General features: G+C 39.0%; 1 protein-coding gene across 2 annotated transcripts; it reads right to left on the bottom strand.

The window, feature by feature from the left end:
* Nucleotides 1–754: 754 nt before the first annotated feature.
* Nucleotides 755–16,016, bottom strand: BCL7A (BAF chromatin remodeling complex subunit BCL7A). 2 transcript variants are annotated; one of them, XM_009634894.2, is made up of 6 exons: nt 15,913–16,016; nt 12,216–12,297; nt 8,704–8,800; nt 6,584–6,751; nt 3,473–3,594; nt 755–2,494 (listed from the first exon to the last, which is right to left on the bottom strand). In XM_009634894.2, the coding sequence occupies exons 1-6, from the start codon at nt 15,945–15,947 to the stop codon at nt 2,423–2,425; spliced, it is 576 nt and encodes a 191-aa protein (XP_009633189.1). In that variant the 5' UTR covers nt 15,948–16,016; the 3' UTR covers nt 755–2,422. The 2 variants fall into 2 exon arrangements, with proteins under 2 accessions (XP_009633189.1, XP_035746381.1); XM_035890488.1 differs by lacking the exon at nt 755–2,494 and having other exon boundaries at nt 2,513–3,594.
* Between the last annotated feature and the right edge of the window lie 3,788 nt (nt 16,017–19,804).

Raw genomic sequence — 19,804 nt, forward strand, 5'->3', positions numbered from 1 at the left:
AAACCTGTCGATGTCAATAATGCCAATAAATGCTTCTATCTAATGAAAAAATTTGAGGTATTTTTAGTGCTATTTATATATTTTATTTCTTCCTAAAGTACAGGAATTAGTTTCTAAACAAAAAGTCTATTTACTCCCTTGGAAACGTCACAAAATTAAAATTAAAAACTTGCTGCGATGCACCTGAAGATAGGGATTAGTAAACATGACTACTTGTCAAAGGTGGCATCAGATTTGTTTTGTTTTAGCATTAAAAACAACAAAAAGTTAGTAAATCAAAAATATTTTAAAGTTTGAATCTTTCTAGATTTGCCCATTTAATATATCAATAGAACTTCTCACAAAATATCACTTAAATCTGAATGTAATATACATACAAATCAATCGTCATTGACCAGTTATCCACATTTTAGGCATACACACAATTCAAGAGAGAATTCTACCGTTTCATTGCATATATTGTGCAAATATAGTTTTTGGCTCCTCATTTCCTTATTTTCAGAATGTTAATGGACTTCATGATCAGACCAGAAATCCCAAAAACTTATTAGGGAGCACACTGTTTTCATGAATGATTTCCAATCAAATTTTATTCAGTTAAAATCCAAAAAGTTTTATTTCAACATAAAGGAAAAGTTCCGGAACTGAGTGTCATATGTTATTTGGAGTTCCATCCTACAAACATCTTATGGAAGGTCAGTATTGGCTCCCCGCTCCTCCCTCCCTCTATTCCCTCCCCCCCTACTTCCCCATATTTTTTTTTTTTTCATAATAAAGTGGTAATTGCAAACGCAATGCAGTAGTCTAAGCGCAAGCCATTTTCACTATTGGAGAATTCAGAAATAAATAAGCTTAATGAAGAGCTAATTATGAAAATGTATCAACTGGAAGCAATTTTTTTTTTTCATTTAAAAAAGTATTTACAGTTCCTAGCTTACAAACTATATGCAACCATTTTCATAGCCATGAGATCGTATTTTAAATTACAAGTTCCATCTCCCACACAAAGTGAAGACAGACTAAGGGCCCGATCCAGCAATATGTATGGACGTACGCGCACGTGTGCGTGTACTGAAGTGAGAAAGAAGCGGTTCCCGCCGACACCAGGTATTTATAACTGGGAGCTCACCCTGGAAGTACAGAGCCTGCTGTAAGATCGGGCCCTTGTGACCCGATGCCGATGGTTCCGCGCTTCTACACGCCACGAATTTGAAGGGAGTTGCACATACTTTGTGCTTTTCAATCAAGTTTATCATTGAGCACACTTCAACATAATTGAAAAAGAAGGAACATTTCCAACAATGATGTAGGGACTATGGAAACAACAAGGCTTGTTTACAAGACTTGCTGAAAGAAAAAAAGAAATCCCAAATACAGTATTAACATGGAACACGGAAGTAAACATCTCGTAAAGAAACAGTACAGTGACATCCAGTTCAGTGAAAACATGATATCAAAAAAGACCAATTGAAAATAAATTCACTGTGCATCAATCCCTTTGATCCTATTTATGTACATAGTGGAACTTTTCTGTAAAGCAAGTTGTACCCAGTACAGAGATCTGGACCTAATACGTAAGTATTTTAACTGCTGTGTCATAGTATATATTCAGATCTGGACTATAAATGGTAAACAGATCATGTTAACTTCTGATGAAGTTAAGTATTTAGAAGACCAAATTTACAGTTGCGAATGCCATGCATTCAATAAAAGATCTCCACTATAGCTGCTAAAATAAAATATCAAGCTCCTTTTTCTCCTTGGACTCCAAGAGTGAAAATGGCTTCCTGATCTGTATTTCTTAAAAGTTTAAGCACCAGGGATTTAAAAATTAAAAACAAAACAAAAACCCCGAACAAAAAAAGAAAAAAAAAAAAAAAAAAAAAAAAAAGAAAAAAAGAAAAAGCCTTACTACATGGCATTATACAAACATAGGCCACTTTACAAAGGAGACAGTTGCAAACCAACTTTTAAAAGTTAGCACTGTTTTCAGAACACAAGGCACAAAACAAAAGCAGACATCACGCCAGAACAATGAACTTCACATGAAAGCTAATACCTGACCTGTACCATCCTTAAATATCTTACAATGTTAAATAGAGAAATGAAAAAAAAAAAAAAAAATACAGCAGCAACATAATTGTAATTTTGACTTTAGAAACAGTGCGTAGACCCCTCCTGAGTTGTTTACTCCAACCATTTCAGAGACAGTAACTTAAAAGTTCTCAATGTTTGTTTCACAGGAAAAAGTTTTCAGTGTCTGAGAAGTTAAACCTTTGTTAGGCTTTCTTGGATTTTTGCTTGGTAACTTGAAAAGTTAGGAGTTCTGTCCTCATCCAAGAGAAGATGCTTAAGTAAGGTTGTTCTATAATTAAGCCCACTGATGTACCTTACATAAAAACTGACCAGAAAAATCTATAGTCTAAATCTCTTCAACATTTTGTTGGGAAGCCTCTACTTTCATCTTTTTAGAAGGTGGCACTCCTTCAGAGTCCTTAATGAGGGGGGAAAAGAAAAACAACCACGTTATCATTGCACTGAATTTCAGGCGCCATAAACATCAAACAAAAAGCATGAACAAATTCCCTGGTGTTGTCATTTATAAAATAAAAAGCTTCCCTGGATACAGGAATGGCATGAGCAAGTGCATCTGCTTCCTGAAATCACTCCCCTACTTACATCTTACCTCGACATCTTTACATTTCTTGTCGTCTACCGACAAAGGGCAAAATTCTAGTTCCAGACTAAAAACCACAGTGAATATTCCAAGCAACAGCCTTGATGCATGGTTATACCCGGACTTCCCTCAGCTCCACACGAGCACAACCCACACCAAGCGCACACGAATTTTCTCCTGCTGTAGCCAAAGCAATCTCTACGGGACAGAACACGCAAGGTTTGGAAAGCACAAGGTGTGCACTGAAACAAGCCAACCACCCACAAGGAAAACCGATGGACTGAGCAGTGCTCTGCCTGAGGACCTCGGTGTGAGGGGGACAACTGCAAGGGTAATGTCTTTCTCCCACCCACCCAGAATTTTTCAGTATATCAGTGAGTAAACATCCAAACATCTCATCCACTGAACCTACAAAAACTAAGTTTCCTAACTGCTATACGCATTTACTGTTATAGAAGGTATTTTACTTCTGAAGTGACCTGTCCAGTAAGGTCCAAGCAATTACTAACATGGAATTTTAATATTCCCTTACAAAACTAGCACAGACTGGTTTAGGAAACTGAAAAGTAAGTCACACCAATCTAGCCTTACTGTTCAAATTATGTGAAATGGAAGAAGTGAAAATCAAATTAACCACAAAACCATGTACTTGTACATTTAATACTCTACAGCTGCTTTACTGTCCTCCCCTCTGAAAATGAATCTAAATACACAACTGGCCTCCTTACATTTGCTTTTTGGTAAAAATACGCTTTTCCAAATTCCAAGTAATTGGGCTTTTGAGCTTAAAGTTACCTGAGAGTTTTTAGATGCCTCTGTAATTATATCATTTTCTCCAGAGGACTGAATTTCTGCTTTCTCTGAACTATTCATGGAATTTTCCATTGAAGACTGTGAATTCTGTTCATCAGAGGTATCTGAAATTTCAAGAAATAATTATGAACAAATGAAACAGATGAAAGCATTCAGCAGAAGCTTTACGGATGTCTCCTCATTAGCAACATCCCAAACACATAAATTTTACCCGCGTGTAACCTTTAATGATAACATACATGACAACTGTACGAATATAATGAATTAAGCTCAAACTCCAGGACCACAACCACTGGCTCCTGCCAGGCCTTTGCCTTCCCGGTGCTGGCAGCATACAATTGCTGGAATCAGTCCCTAGAGGGAGCTAAGCTCCTGCACACCCCATAACACAGAACGGTGTCAACACTATTTCCAAACAAGTTTCAACATAAACTTTGCAAAGGGACTGACCGGGAGAAAACTTGCTTCAACCCAGAAGTAAAAGGTAGCTACAAAAAGGGCTGAATTGTGGTAACTCATGGATGCAAAACTGCATAGCTAAGGAGAGAGAATAGTTCTCTGAATCAAAATTCAGCCATATATTTTAAATCCGCTTTTTTGCTTGATACTACTATCTTAAAGATAAAATTTAGAAATTCAGCTAACTAGCTTAACAATTAAGGCTGTAGAACTTTTAATTCTGGTGCATACTTATGGAGGAGTATCCCAGCTTGTTATAGCTCTTCCCCGCTTCCAATTTTCATATCTGTTTTTGTTTTGTTTTCTTTTTTTTTTTTAATCCCTTCTCTCTCTCAAAGCAAGACTTACAGAGGACTCAGAGTTAAAGCACCCATTCACTCAAAGAAGGGATAGGGGCACTTAGAACATCTTTACAGGTTAAAGATCCCTGGAAGTTTAATACAGTATATCCAGAAGCAGAGACTCAAAAAAACTAAACCAAAACAAAACACAAAACCCCAAAACCACTGAAAACCACAAAAACAAACCACCCAAAACCAAACCCCTTTGATTGTAAAAGGTGAGTTATATTTCTTTCGGTATCCAGATCAAGAACAGTGTAAGGACTGGAACCCATTCTTTCCTTCACCTCATTTAAAAATCCTTTTTGACTTGAATGAACTCTCAGAAGAACACATGGAGTCAGGTTTTATGAAGTGATCTCTCCATGGGTCCCTGACCCAAGAAACATACATTCATTCTAGATGAAGAGAAATGCAAATCAAACATTTTTTTGGACAACTTTAGTTAATGAAGATGGCATAACCAGCAAGTAACGGAGGTTTTTGTGGTGTACTGTATAGAAAGCATCACAAGTGTTTCTGAAAGTTTCTCTGACTGAATTCGACAGTGACGCCTATGATGAGCAGTCTCAAAGATCACATTCAGCAAACTCGGACAGAATAGTCTTCCTTTCCATGTCTCACCAGAAAAGCATGTTCATACTGATAAAGAAACAAGTCCCAAGGGTCAGACGGAATTTCAATTTCTGTCGTGTCTGTCTGAGCACACACTGCAACTCGAGCCAAGGCACACTCTGTGATGTGCACGTGGCCCCATGACAAAAACACGCTTAAGAGCCACTTCCACAGCCGACAGCCCGTGGCTGCTGTGTTCTCTTCCAGTTGCTACTGGCAGCTACCGCTCATGCTGCTGCTGGCCTTTAGGCAAGGGGATCCCTATTTTAAACTGCCAAGCCCCAAGCCATTCCCATGCCTGCAATGGCTTGTTTACACAGCAGAATGCTTTGAATGCACCCGTTTTCTTTAAGAAGTCCCCATTAGGCGTTTCAGATCATCCCAACTGTCCCCTGATTTCAGTGTTGTAACATGAGAGACATACAAGGTCATTAACCCTATCCAGCTGAACAATGTCACAATTCCAGGGGTTTGATTGATCCTAACACTTTGGTAGATAGATAATTACTTAATGAATTTCTAAACCCGACCGAGAGAAAAAAACCCACATTAATAACATGTATGTTTTGCCATTACTTCTCCCTTTCATTTTACAGTAACTGCTCCTGGAACTAATCCAGAGAACTTGGTATGATTTTCCCTGAACCTAAATTTAGTCAGGCGAGCATGTATGCTATGTAACAACTTCACACAGGCAGGTTCAGACAATATTAGACCTAGGAGTAAATCTGTACCGTTTACGGCGACCAAACATGCTAGCTGAGATTTTCTTTGAAGGATATGGCGTTCTGATTTATTTCAATTTGGTGACGAATCAGTTGTCAAATTTTAAACCCAATTAACAATGACAACATTTAACACACTTAACCGTTCTGGTATTGCCAAGATAAAAGCTCTAAATTTAAACTGGTTAGTGGATCGACCGAGCTAAGAACTAAATTAGGATGGCATAATTTAATTGCTTTGCTATGGGAGGAATTCTGCAACCAAGTCATTAGAATGGTGTTAAGGACAACTTTTATCTGTTATAAAAGGATGAAGAAAGTTATCTTCCCAAGAATATAAATACAGAGCATGTTTCAATTACCCAAAATACCATTTACAGAGCGTGATTCAGAAAAATCGCTTAACCCACATGTATTTTTAATCTGTGCATAACTGCAGTACAATACTGTAACACATTTAGAAAATTAGGACAGAATTCAGGACTAACTTTTGAATAAATAACTAGCAGGGTTAAGAAAAAAGAAAGCTTACATTAAGTAAGCTTACAAGTTTACACAATTAAAAAAGTAATTTTAAAGTATGCCACCTCTATTTTACTTTCACACCAGATAACATTCATGGATCTACACTAAGTAATACTTTCCAGGATTATGTGGTAGCAGCCATTTTAAAGGTGATTTTAATAGATTTCTTCTTTCAAGACTGAGATTATGACAACAATAAACCAAGTATTTTGTTTCCCCTCTGAAAGACCCTGAATGTCAATCTGACCTTTCCGATTGTACGGAAGGATCACCGGTAGGCCAGAGAGATTATGGCCCATTTTCACATAATTCAGAAACTGTTTCTTTCAAATAGTTATTATTCAGTTCTTAAAACAGATAAGCAAACAAATGATACACTAACAGGTAACATTTTTTGTTTGGCTTTGAAGATGGTCTTTTCAGCTTACCTTCTGAACCAGGCTGCTCCTTTGCTTCTGCCTGAGTTTCGTCAGACTTTACTTCAGTGCCGTCTGCTTGTGTTGCCAAGTTCTGTTCTGGTGCTGGACTTGAATTATTACTGTTTTCTTGTTTTATTGGAGAAGCATCAGCTATTGAGCTCTGGTTGCTATTGTCATCTGTTAACAAAAGAGTTAAAAACAAAGTCTAATTTGACAAGATCAAAAGCACACCTTAATTATTCCATATTTTTTCTTTATTATTCCCTAAGAACACGTGATACAGTCTAGCTTCTTTGGGATCAAGTCCAAGCATTTAGACTAACACTACAGCTAACTTCTTTCCACACCACCGCAATTTTTGGTCTTGCAGCCTAGGCTGCAATACAGTCTTCTAGACTTACTAAAAATCAGAAAAATTCAAAAAAAAGGTGTTCTAACTAATATTATACAATAAACCCAAGAGTGTTTTACTCAGATCTCTTCCAAAAGAGCCCAGAATTTTGTAATAGGAGTAAAACAGATCAACTGAAGCAACAGTCTCATTTGATAGTTCATGTAACACAGGGCTAATTAATCGTTCATGCTGCAGATTTACAAATACCTATCACTACAGTGTTCAGATGAGCAGAGTTTTGAAGTGTGTCTTGATGGAAAAAAAAAACCAAAACGAAACAACACCCCATCAAGGTAAAATCTAACATCCAGTCCCAATATCAATAGTTTCTAAGTGATAATTGCCTAGAATATTCTCTAGCCTCCAGAAACTTGGATCACAGCAACTTTCTGCAGCACAGATTACACCTCTGTAGTGAACAGGAAATATTCCGCCTGTACCCTCTTCCTGTGAAAGCCAATGACAGTCAGTTAAGTATCTCAGCGAATGCTTTATGGATAGCAGTGAGGTGCAACTTCCTGCAATCTTTCAGCCAGTCTAACAACCATGGGTAAGCAAGGGGGAAGCTCCCGCTCCCTGAAGAAAACTAACCCAGCAAAACACTGTTAGTTAAAGTACTAGCAAGCAAGTCAATCCACCTCCTCCTGCATCTGCGCAATCATAACATCCAAAGGACTTCAGAAACACATAGCTGGTGAGGGGACCATCTCTTTTCAGAGAGCTCCAAGTCAGATCAGATTAAGTTTATCATGAAATTGTACAGTATGGCTTAAAAACACATGAGATATATGATAGAAAAAGCAAGCAGTATATTGACCTCATGGATTGGAGAAAAAGAACTTAAGAAATTAAATGATCTGACCAAGGCAAAAAGCTAAGTTTGAAACAGATGAAAAATTAATCCAGATGTGTGAAAACCCTGCTCAATCCTTTAACTACAAGACCAGACTCACTGCAAACACTTAAACAACCAGGAGGCAATACAAATGCAAATAAAACTGAAATTAAAAGTTTGCAACCCACTAAAAAGTGATCCTCTTATCAGCTCAAAGAGTGCTGCATTCTCAGCCATTATCGTTATCCAAACACCCAGAAGGTAAAAAATTGAAACAGAGCTGAGCTGCGCAAGCTCCTCTGTAATAAATAGCAAGTTAACACTCAACAGTTCACACTTTAAAAAAAAAAAAATTAAAAGAAAAAAGAAGTTACCTAAAAGTGCCTGACTGGCAAGAAAAAAACCAACAAAACATTTTCTTAACCAGTTAATTTCATCAAGCTGAAGCAGAAGGAAGACACCACAGAACCACCGCTTGCTTTCTTGGCCGTTACAGAATTCTTTTGACCTGACTCACCTATAGAGTTAAAAAGTACAAAACCTGCACAAATAGAAGGTGCCACTGAGGCTTTGGGGGCCTTTTCGTTCTTCAAGCAGATAATTCAACAGAGTTACTACCTCACCTGAGTGTAGTATTTTGAACGGTAGATATTTGTTTTTATTTTCATAATTAGCTCCACTAACAATTCCTGTTTCCCCGCACACAGCCCAAATAAAAATGGCATTTAACCAACTGCTAGTACATCCACAGAAGAGAAGTCCAAGGTACCAAATGAGTATCTGATGCTGTTTTCACTTTGACTCAACCATGTCATCCATGCATCTGAGCAACAGAGAATTTGACGCTGTTAGGTTACACTTTCATAGCAGGGTAATTGGGGCTGACCTTCTCCCACTCACCGTGCATGTCCATCATCCCTGGAGAGGAGCTGTTCTCTGGAGTGGTCACTTCAGAGCCACATTTTTCATCTTTGCCTTTTTTCTTATTCTTATTTTTCTGAAAAACAAAAGGTACCACAAACAAATGAGACTATCACCATGAAGATAAATCCATGTTGTAATATAAACCACTTCCTACTCATTACTTCTGTAAGTATCTCTCAATTTCAAGTGAGAAATAAAGCCAGTGTAATAACTGACATTATCAATAATGCATTAGTCCTAATAACTGCAGGGCTGTTTTTCTAATTGTGTACTTCATGACACAAAACACTAGGATATATAGGTTTGTATCCAGAAATTCTAGCAAAGGTTAACACTTAAACATGTTTTCCATCTTGAAACAACTGCACAGTTTTTGTAAAAAGTACAGAAGTTCTGAATAATACCCCTCATTCTACAAATAGGGAATCTGAGGCACAACTGAAACTGAGTTGGAGAACTTGGAAGGTGCTGGCTGCTAACGTTGTACTCAGTCCAAAGAGCTACAAAAGCAAGGTCAAAAGATGCTGCTACATGGGGAAAAGGGAAGAGCATCGCTGATCAGAGGCAGGGCTAAGATTCATGAAACTACTCGATTTCTGAGCTTGTAACTCTGCTCACTGTATGGTTTAGGCATATCAAAACACTGCTACAAAACTCAATATATTCTTCCTTTAGCATCAGAAAGCTTGTAGAATACACCTAGACAATATGCATGCACACACAACAGGAATGATGACAAATCTAGAGTTTTAACACTAAAGAGACAGCTTTTTACCTCTTTCTCAATGACCAACACTGCAGAGACCTCCTCCTTCTCTACAACTAATGCTGTTTCTTCATTAAAACTAAAAGATGGATTAAGAAAAATCAGATTGGCCTAAAACAAAGAGCATAAGCAAGACAGTCCTACATGAACAATAGGTCACAACATGCTTGTGACCGAACAACAGTATGGACTGCGAGCATTAAAACAAAGGAAGAGACAGTGGCATCCATCACGTGGAAAATCTGCGCCTGCTAAGGGATGCAGCATTTTCAATTAAGAGGTGACGTAATCAGTCTCATAGGAGAAAGAGCCAGCTGCACTGCTTTTGGAGGATCCTGCGTGCCTGCCGAGAAGACAATTAAAAGCCTGACTCTAGGAAGAGCGCTCGGCAACCCATCCATTCGGAGAAGACAGTGTCCTCCAACAAGGGAAGGAACTAAAACCACAATCAAATATTGTCTAAGACTGCAGACGAAATTCAACATTCGCTATCTAGAAGGACTTTTCCCTCTATTTTAAATAGAATATTAGGCTAATTTTTAAACTGTAATTTTACTTCAGAGAAGCCAGATTTTATTCTCTAATATGTTGAACAGAGGTGAAAGCACATGGACTTCTTTATCTTTGCAAAATGAAAGTTCAGAGAGGACACAATCTCTCTCAGGTTTGGTTGGGGGTTTTTTTGATGGTAAAAAGGACACTTTTTCCACACGAGAGATATTGAAAGGTGACTGTAAGCAATTTAAGCTGAAAAGTTTTTTTTAAAAAGGTTTAACCGTCAAAGTGGTGAGTTCTACAACAGCCTTCCAAAACTAGTAGGAGAAAAGAGCCTAGCTAATTCTAGTTCACAGAAATGTCAAAGTGTCTTAGGAACAACATGGGGGGAGGAAGTAATCTAATCTGTGTTCACTAAAATCAAAGACAACTTCCATTTGAAACATGAAGCAGTAAAAAAGAAAGATCCCATTCTCCTATTCTAGTTAAAAGCAAGTATACTGTCTGCTCCTCCACAGGTGGATGAAATCGGATAGAAACAGATGTCCACAACAAAAATAAATAGCCAACGTGACCCCTACCTGATATTTATTTTTTTAAATATATGCACTTGTTTTAATTGTGAGAAGTTCCAGAACAAAAAGACAGAAACCTTAAGACATCAAGCCTGCAACAACTGCAGCTGCACAACTGCCTTTACTTGTAATGAACAGAATGTGACTGCAGGACGCTAAAGTAACTGAACTCGAACAAGTGCCCCAATTTCAGCAAATCTAGAGCCAAAACCTAAAGGTGATGGCTCAAAAAATACAATTAAATTATGCACATAGAGTTTATGTAACGGTCTCTTTCTTCTTAACAGAGAATCTGACTTCAGGTACCAGTCACCTCAAAAATTCATCCAGAATCTCACTAGAAATTCTATTTCAAAGTTCCATGGTACGCACTGTGCAGGCATACCTTAACTGTGGGAAAACAACTTTCAGAAGCCGTGAGCCTAAATATCCTAAATCTCTCTCACACCCCTCACATAGCTAGCACAGCTTTTCCCCCCTATGTACTATAAATAATAAAATCAAGACCAAACATTTGACAACTAGAATGAACGAATGAGTTTCTGTAAAGAAAGAAAGAAAGGTTTTCCAACTGACAAGGGGTTACTTCACAGAGATGCTGCTCAAGCACTGGGAGAATACAAGAGGCTTCCCACAACTGAGTCACGGAAATCTGTGGTACAACCAAAGGTACAGAAAGAAACAAATTCTGTTAAAACAACGCTAATTAAACATAGGTCTTGAATATGGACTTTGCGTAAGACAAGATCATGACACTGTCTTGTCTAAAAGCCATCGTTTTACACATTTATTAACATAGTAGTTTTCTTCCAGACAAGTCTTAACTCATATTTTAAATAAAGTAAAAGCACATGACAACCCAAGAAAGGAGTACCAGATTTAAGATATATATTCTATTGTATCATTGATTTACTGTGGTACCACGGATCGGTTTTCTCTCTATAACAATATGTCAATTTATAAAATGAGAGCAATGTTCATTTTTAAAAACAACTTGTAAGCCCTATCAACTTTGATTTTTACACTTATTTTTATGCCACATGATTGTATCATGGCACACAAACAGTGCACACTAAGAATGTAAACGCGATGCATTACACAGATCATGTATCAAGAGAAAACACACATTACAATAGAAGCATGTTGTATTGCTGGGGCTGGACACCTTAATACAAGGAATCTCGGTTCCACCGGATTTTCCTACCCTTATTTTAGTGTTTTGCACCTATTTTTGAGCAAAACAGCAGCGATGCACAGATAGAATGCATTCTCCACGCAGTTCCAAACCAGCTACTTTCCTTTAAAGCATCAGGTAGAAAGAAGGGAAAAGCAATCGATGTCTTAGCTTTCCCTCCCCGCCTCCCAATTATTATGTTAAGGAAAGGTTTCAAAAATCAGCTTCAAGCCGAATGTTGAACAGTTATCTGAGAACTGATCCAAGTTGACTCCGGGAAGACTGCCACCCACTGAACCATCAACATCACTTTCTGTACATATCAGCACTTCCCTAGAGCTCTTCTATGCGAATGCTTGCAAGACCCACACCAGTCTTAGCTTAAAGGCTCAAAGAATAGCGAGCATATTTCTTTTGACTTTCCCTAAACACGAGTGTCTACATCTTGAAAAAAGCAAGACATCTGCAGGATACTTACATCATCGACTTTAGGCTCTGTTACTGGCACCCATTTGTAAATCCTTAGGGATGTGTCGCCAACTGTCACCCACTTCTTCTCCCTATAAAATTACAATGCAGGAGAAGTTAAAGGTAAACTTTGGATTCAGAAGAAAGTGATCTACTACTGTAAGTTGTCAAGGATTTAAATAGCCTATTAAGTAGGATGATCTCTATTACATCGTCTTTAGCACTGCAACGTGCAAATTGTTCCTTGCATTTCACAAACTTGCTAGAGCACTGCTAACCTCCAGATTTCTCAGGGCTGTTACTTGACTAGGCGAGTAGCTGTAGTAGCAGCAATAAGATCTGGATTAAAGATACAGTTAAGAAGAACAGCTACTGAAAATGCAGATTTAATGCCTATGATTTTCACCTAAGCTTCTAGAGATCAGAAGAGGTTTTAGACAGACCAGTGTGGTTTGATTGTCATGAAGCTGTTCAATGATATTAGAAATCTAAATGCTTTTTGACCATCTGAGGTTTATTTTTGGGCAGAAATTTGCTGCTAGCAATTTAACATTCACTCAACACTCCTGTCAGACAGCTCCGAAATTCTAGCCTTAGAAACAACAGCCTTATTGGTAGAAATATGTGCCGTGGTGCAGAATTCGGACTCTGGAGAGCCTAGCTCTCTTGGACAGCAAAGGCTGAGAAGGCTATGAGAGAGGGAAAAAGCATAACCTACAGCACTCTGTGCAGACCCCTGCCAGCCAGCCATGAAGTCGTGACACTGACAAATTGTGAAGGAAACCTGGCTGGAGGGCATCACTACATTAGGGGGTCAGGCAGAGTGCGGAGATGGAAAGGATGCTGAAGTTAAGGGATGAATTCCTTGAGCTCTTTACATCAGAATATTAAAGGAAGGTCCACAATGCCAGAGAAAGCTCATCACATTTCTGTGATCAGTTTTCAGGTCACAGATTACCACTGCTGGTTCCTGGGTTCGTAATATAGCTCTGCAAATGGATCGATTAAAAGTTAACAACAAAGACCAATGCCATTAAATATTCAGCAACAACTGAAATTAATTTGGCATGAGATCTCAAGCATTCCTCTTTTTTAAAAAACACATTTAAGTAATAGATTTGGGATCCGGTCATAGATTTAAAAAAATGTTTAAAAATGTTCTTTGCAGGATGGGAGAAGCTGGATGTGACTCCAAATACGTATGTGATAGCTCCATTTTTAGAAAGGGCTTCCAGAACCAAAAGCAGCCACATTGTACAAATGCCACAAACATCCTCCTGACTATGTGTTTTAGCTACTAAAGCCAATCTTATTTGTTTTCCCTTTAGAGGAGGTACTTTCCTGTTTTTAAAAAAAAAAAAAAAAAAAAAAGCTATATATGGCAATTTGGTAAGTTTTGGATCTGTCCACAAGGACGTTTTAATTAAAGTACAAAACCATTCCAGATTAATTTCTCTCCCACTGCTGTTCCTGGAGCACAGTTTTTCCTCGATGCGTTTAGATACATCTGCTTGGGTACGCTAGATGGCTAAAGTATGTCAAAACCCAATTTTATGCTAATTTGGAGCTCTACTGCTAGATGTGATAAAATGACAGTGGAGATGAGGGCATGTCAATAATGAGAACATACTTCATTGTGAAGAGATGATCATGAGATAGAATTTATTTTTTTTAAGGATACAAGACAAACTAAACTTACTTCTACTTAGGAAAACCTTTGAAATTATGGAAATAAAACCAGCTGGGGTTTTGTTTTGGGTGTGGGGAGAGGTGAATAAATGCTTTCAAAAAAAAAAAAAAAAAATCAAGATTTTAGTCTTTTCCTACAGCAAAATATTACTTAGAGATGCTGCACTGGAAAACCAAAAGTTCAAGATACCTGTTAGCATCTCAAAGCAGCCTCACACAGCATCTTCACTGGACAGACTGTAGAACACAGGAGGAAACCTATATTAGTAACTTTTTCCTTCTAGTATTAAAATTAGCCCTGACATTTTAATTCTTTTGAGCTTCTTAAGTACCACTTTAAGTTTTGATAACCCTCAGCTACAGGGATTTTTTTTACTGAATTCAAACACAGTAATTCAGACAACAACGGGAATAAGGATACTTTGTGATGGAAGTACACCAACATCCCAGTCCTGCAAACATGGCTAAAAAGAAAACTCAACATCACACTGCTATTATTCAAGTATTTTACATGTGTAAGCATTTACCGTATGGAAGGTTTAAGACCACAGAAGTATTAATAAGAAAAAAGATGACAACCTCCCCTAAAACTTAAGAAAATCATTGGCAGCACAAACACAAATTTGTTAACAAAGAAACGTAATTACTTTCAGACATTTAAGATCAACAGGGTAAAATAACTTCAGGATTTAAAATGTGTATTGCAAATAAAGCTTTGAATGTTATCTGTAATACTTACTGCCTTTCCATTTCAAAACAAAAGCCAAAACCCAACCCAACCAACCAAAAAAAAACCTCCCACACCCCCAAAACCAGTTCTACTCTGAACATGCACTTTTTATCTTTTGTGCAAAGACACCCTCCCAACCTGCTGATCAGGGACTTCCCTTCTCATTTAGTTATAATTGACAATTTACTGTTGCTGCCCATAGCAATACGTTTACTAAATGCTGCACAAACTACAAAATATTCCCACCGACTAAATGCCCGAGTAGGAACAGGGAATTAATGAACTCTTGCGCCCATGCTGTTGTGAAACCTTAAGTAGTTTCTCCACCTGATTTTCTGTCTGTAGAATGGATCTGCTGGTGAACCCACGCACCCTGAGACCCTGACCAGAATTCCACCCCTGTAACTCTATTCCACTTTTGTTAAGCGATCGCTAGGCAATATTTTTTATTGCACCACCCCCTGTTATACTATATAGGTTGACCTCTATATTGGCTGGTGGATTCGAAAAGGCGGTTGATGGAACACCATCAACCTCAGTTAATCAGGCTAAAAATGCGTCAGTTATCAACTTTACTTGCCCGTGTCTAGCTGACAAACTCCATAGCTTTAAAAAAGACCATTTTTTTCTGTTTTCAAACCTCTCTTGTTCCTCCATGAATGAACACTGGAAAATGGCAAAACTTAAAATAGATAAAATAGTATTTTTTCTTTTAATCTTCTACACTGAAAAGTTTCTTAAATAGTTTAGTTATAGTAAATTCAGAAACTAATCAATGCAGCAGAAGCAAACCCTTACATTTATCTGGAATTGTGTTAAAGCATTTTTAAATTCTGTATCTGCACAGCATTTAAAGGACGGCCAAGGATACATAGAGTAAGCATTAGTATCAACACTTCTTTAGTGCTTATGCCTGAGGCATACTAATATCCTAGAACTTACATAATTATATGCTCAATTCCCCATTCTAAATAGCCCAAGACTCTTCAATAAATTTGTATTTTGTATATTAACGCTAGAGCTCCAAAGATGAATATCAAATTCCACGTATAAAAGTAATATACCTGTGAGCAAACACAACAGTGTATATTACAGTTATACATAAAGTGTCAAGGCAGCTTCTGCAGCAGCAATGAGTGCTAGGAACATTTAATGGCAAAGAAACAGAAAGCCTTTACTGCCAATATATTACCATTCAAGAAAAGGCTTTCACATTTGTTTGGCTTTTTACTGTGACTATCATTTATCATAGTGATCTGTATTTACACGAGGATTTGCTCCCACATACCCCATCTTCTGTTGATGATCACGAAGTGACGTCATAATGCTGAATTTATCACATCACACTCACTTGCATTGCAACAGAGTTTGGTGAAAATCACAGAATTATGACCTCCCTGTGGGATCAAGCAAAGGAGAAAGGGGAATGGGAAAGAAAATGCCATTATTATACACAAAAAGTGCTGTAAGATGCACAAAAAAAAGATTTTTTTGAAACGTAGGCTTGCTTTCCAGAGCGTGCCTATCGCCATGGAGGTACTTGTCTAGCAACTAAGGTGAAGTAGCCCCAGATACGCATGGTGTTCCTGACCACGCTGCAAATACAATAAAACACCATGTAGCACAAATGACTAATGGCTGAGGACACCTCTCCTCTGAGTTTATCTAAATATGGCACGTTATGAGAGCCCCCTTTAACTTACAGAGGCCAGCATGTTTTTAAGCAAGTTCTGCTACGTTCACATTGCGACAAGCACCCTCTCTTACAGCAAAGAGAAACGTGGCTTATGCATGACAAAACTCTACCTTTAACACACGTCCAACTTCCACTGAAGTCAGAAAGCATATCCTGGCTCAAAAAGAAATAATCACGAGCCAGAAAAAAACCCCAACTATCGTAATTCAAGCAGGGTAACAGCATATTTGGGCCACTACGGTACTTCAGGGCAGTTCCTGCGCATACGCTGGGTATTTTTTACTTCAACTGCCACTACATGAGCTACAATCTTAGCAGGAAACCAAACACAGCCAGTGTAGCCGGACCAAACTAGGGTGGCAATCTGGTAGTAGCAAACAGTCTTTTCCAAAGACATGATGTTCTATGTCACAACTACTTTTCAGAGTGAAAGCCTATTTTAAGAAGGAAGCACGAGGAGAAAAACCTGTAGAAGCTCAATCTCAGAGCATTACGTACCACACAAAAATATTTTAGCGAGTCCGAATGGAGGTGGTGAACAGAAAAGCTACAGCAGCTTTGTCTAGAAATTCTACTCTAACCAGCCGCAGCTAGCGATCCCAACCAACGGTACTAGGTAACGTGATCTCGCTGCCCACGGTGGCTTTGCTCCTCAGCTTTTACACAACATGCTTTGTTTTAAGCTACATCCCAAGTCATGTCTGGCTCGACAGCCAATTCCCTGCCAGAATAAATATTTAGCACGTTCTGTAAGTACTTTAATCAGTTGTCCATGTTCACCTCTTCTTCATAAGGTGCTATCACTATTCCTTGCTTACGGCTTTGATGGGTCAGAAAAAGGTCAAATGACTTCTGCAAAGACGCTGCAATTCAAAGACAAAGGCAACACAATGAGATTTCCTCATTCCTGGGACATTCTCTGTATCAGGGTACCTATCTCCATCAACCACACCATAGCTCCATCCTTAAATGTTCGCAGAGTTGTCCCAAAGCCCAGCAGTGCTAGACACCCATGCCAATTATTTCACTGCCTCCCAAGACGTCCTACTTGCCTCCTGCCCTTTACTTGTCTTTTAGTAAATGTCTGCATTTTCTTTCATTTAATAAAACCGATTTTTATAAAACAAGAGCATTTCCATTATTTTTCTAAAGCTGATTGAGGGCACAACAGTTTTTGCCTCTCTCTTCTTGAGAACCCATTTAGAATCTACACATACCCATTCAATCTTGAAAGAGAAAACCCAATCCTGTACCTTTCACAATTCATTAAGATACATTTATCTCAGAGGATTTTTTAAAAGACACTGAAAGAAAAAATTGTAAGTACTGTTAAAAAAAGTAGAACTGCCCTCTTAGCCATGGAAATTTAACGTTTTTGCCACACAAATCCAGCGCAACCATGTATTCTGTAAGACACGTGCTATGTATTTTCTAAAATAAACGCTCATTCATGAGAATAGTTTAAACAAAGGAGATACGGTTACATTAATCTCAAGATAAAAACGTAACAACTTCACTGTTTACTACTAAGTTCCAGTAACACCAGAAGTGCTAGCGCTCTACACACACACACAAAGATAGGCTACCTGCATCAAAGGGCTCACTGTCCAAGAAAAACCACGTATTTCTGAAGGAACAAAACCCGCACTGATGGAAACGGCTTTCCAAGAGGCACGTTCATAGACGTGGCAGCAGAGGCATTCGGCAACGCTGCCCAGCAAGGCTGCTGCACACCTTCACAGGCTGACAAAGCTTTGGGCAGCACGCACCAGAGCCACTGTCCGCTCGGAAGAGTTTCCGGCTCGGTCTGCCTCCCTGCTCATCCTCAGCACGCAGCGCTCCGAGCACACAAGTCTCGGAAAACTCTTGTTCTACACAATGTTGGGTGCAAGGTATTTTAATCTTCGGCGGCTGCACTTCCAGGGAAGAGCTGTGGATGGCAACAAATTGCTCCTATTATGCAAATGAAACTGCACACTTGGAAATTGCCTGTGTGACTCTTCTGAAGATGCAGGAATTGCTGGTGTGTAAAGTTCAATTTAACAAGCCAAGTCCTCTCAAAACATTGAGACCCCAAAACACAGAATCTCTCTTGCCCCCCTGCACTTGACTGCAGCTGGGGAGGGGGAAGCGCGAGATTCACCTTCACATTATGATTCCTTTAAAAGTAGGAAAAATGGTTTATGTAAACCCTTGTGAGATGCACACACAAAAAGCCACAGGAGTACTTCTGACAAGAATCAGAAGAAACACTGCGTGATCCTGTACAGGAACCCCTTAAAGCAAGTTGTATCTCATGAGGGATAAAATGAAGAAAATCTATTTATACCATAAGATTTCTGGTTTATAGAGGAAGCCATAGCAACTGACATGATGGCAGAGAGCACTTGCCAAGGAAAAAATAAATAATAATTAAAAAAAAAATGTATTTTATTGAATGGCCAAGCTTCTGCCTCTACTCCTCTCTGAAATCCGCAAACTAGGATTCAAAGGAAGTATGCTGCGCTCGTGAATGAAATGCCTACAGACAAAATAGTCCCGCACATCCAACAACGCTCCTGTTTGAACAAAAGTCCTGTCACATCGCTTACACATTGTTCTGACCCTTCAAAGCTAGCCCACCGGTCAGCAAACAGCACTTAAAAACACCACCCGAGTCGAAGAGAGTTCCCGAAACCAACCGAACCGCGGTGCTGGGGCTGCTCCGGCTCCCTACACAATGGCTGGATTCTTTGAAATCCCCATCTCGTGCCCTGCGTTATTGGACACACGTCCCGATTCTTTGTCCGGCTCAAGCCAACGGGCCCATTCATCTGCTCAAGGCCATTTAAAACGCAACAATCCATTTCACCCGAATAACACACCTTCCATTCCGTACCCCGCTTTTTCTTTTCATGAAAGCCAAGCGTTCGCCGCAGATCGCAACAGAAGTGCCCCCTTTATTTTACCAGGTTCAAAAAAGCTGAGTTATGCAGATTAATGCTAACCCAAGGGATTTCCCCGTGGATTTCCAACGTTTAAAGAGAGTATTTCAAGACACATGCACAAAGACTACTGAACAGTCAGTCAACTTGCTGGAAGAAAGAGATTCCCTCTCGAGTCCCACTGGCACTGCTCTTTATCCCATCCCAAAACCCGGGACCGGCCGTGCCGAACCTCGCAGCCACTCTCACTGCATTGTTTAAACACCTCATGTGGATTTTCCTTACAAAAAGCAGAAAAAGACAAAAGCGGGAGAATGCCAAAACACGTCGAAGGCCTAACAAAAGGGAAATCATTTCACTGAGGGGACAACCTTTAATTATATCACTTAAAACAAATTCCAGCGGCAATTCGGTGCTCTCTCCCGCTCCGCTCGGGATTGACGATCGCCGGAGCCTTTGCGGGAGACGATCCCGCTCGGGTTTGCGGCGCTTACGTGCAAACCTCAGCAACTTGAAAGGTAAAATGAAGAAAGTCGGGTGTAAGAATAAAAAAAAAAAAT

This window comes from Egretta garzetta, unplaced genomic scaffold, assembly GCF_000687185.1.
Source record: "Egretta garzetta isolate BGI_Z169 unplaced genomic scaffold, ASM68718v1 scaffold343, whole genome shotgun sequence".
In the NCBI taxonomy this organism is placed as follows: domain Eukaryota; kingdom Metazoa; phylum Chordata; class Aves; order Pelecaniformes; family Ardeidae; genus Egretta; species Egretta garzetta.

Coding starts and splice junctions, on each gene's coding strand:
- BCL7A (XM_035890488.1), bottom strand. CDS start 15,947: ATGACGTCACTTCGTGATCATCAACAGAAGATGGG. Junction 8,801..12,215: donor CAGAGCCTAAAGTCGATGAT/GTAAGTATCCTG, acceptor TTTGTTTTTCAG/AAAAATAAGAATAAGAAAAA. Junction 6,752..8,703: donor AGGGATGATGGACATGCACG/GTGAGTGGGAGA, acceptor TTTTGTTAACAG/ATGACAATAGCAACCAGAGC.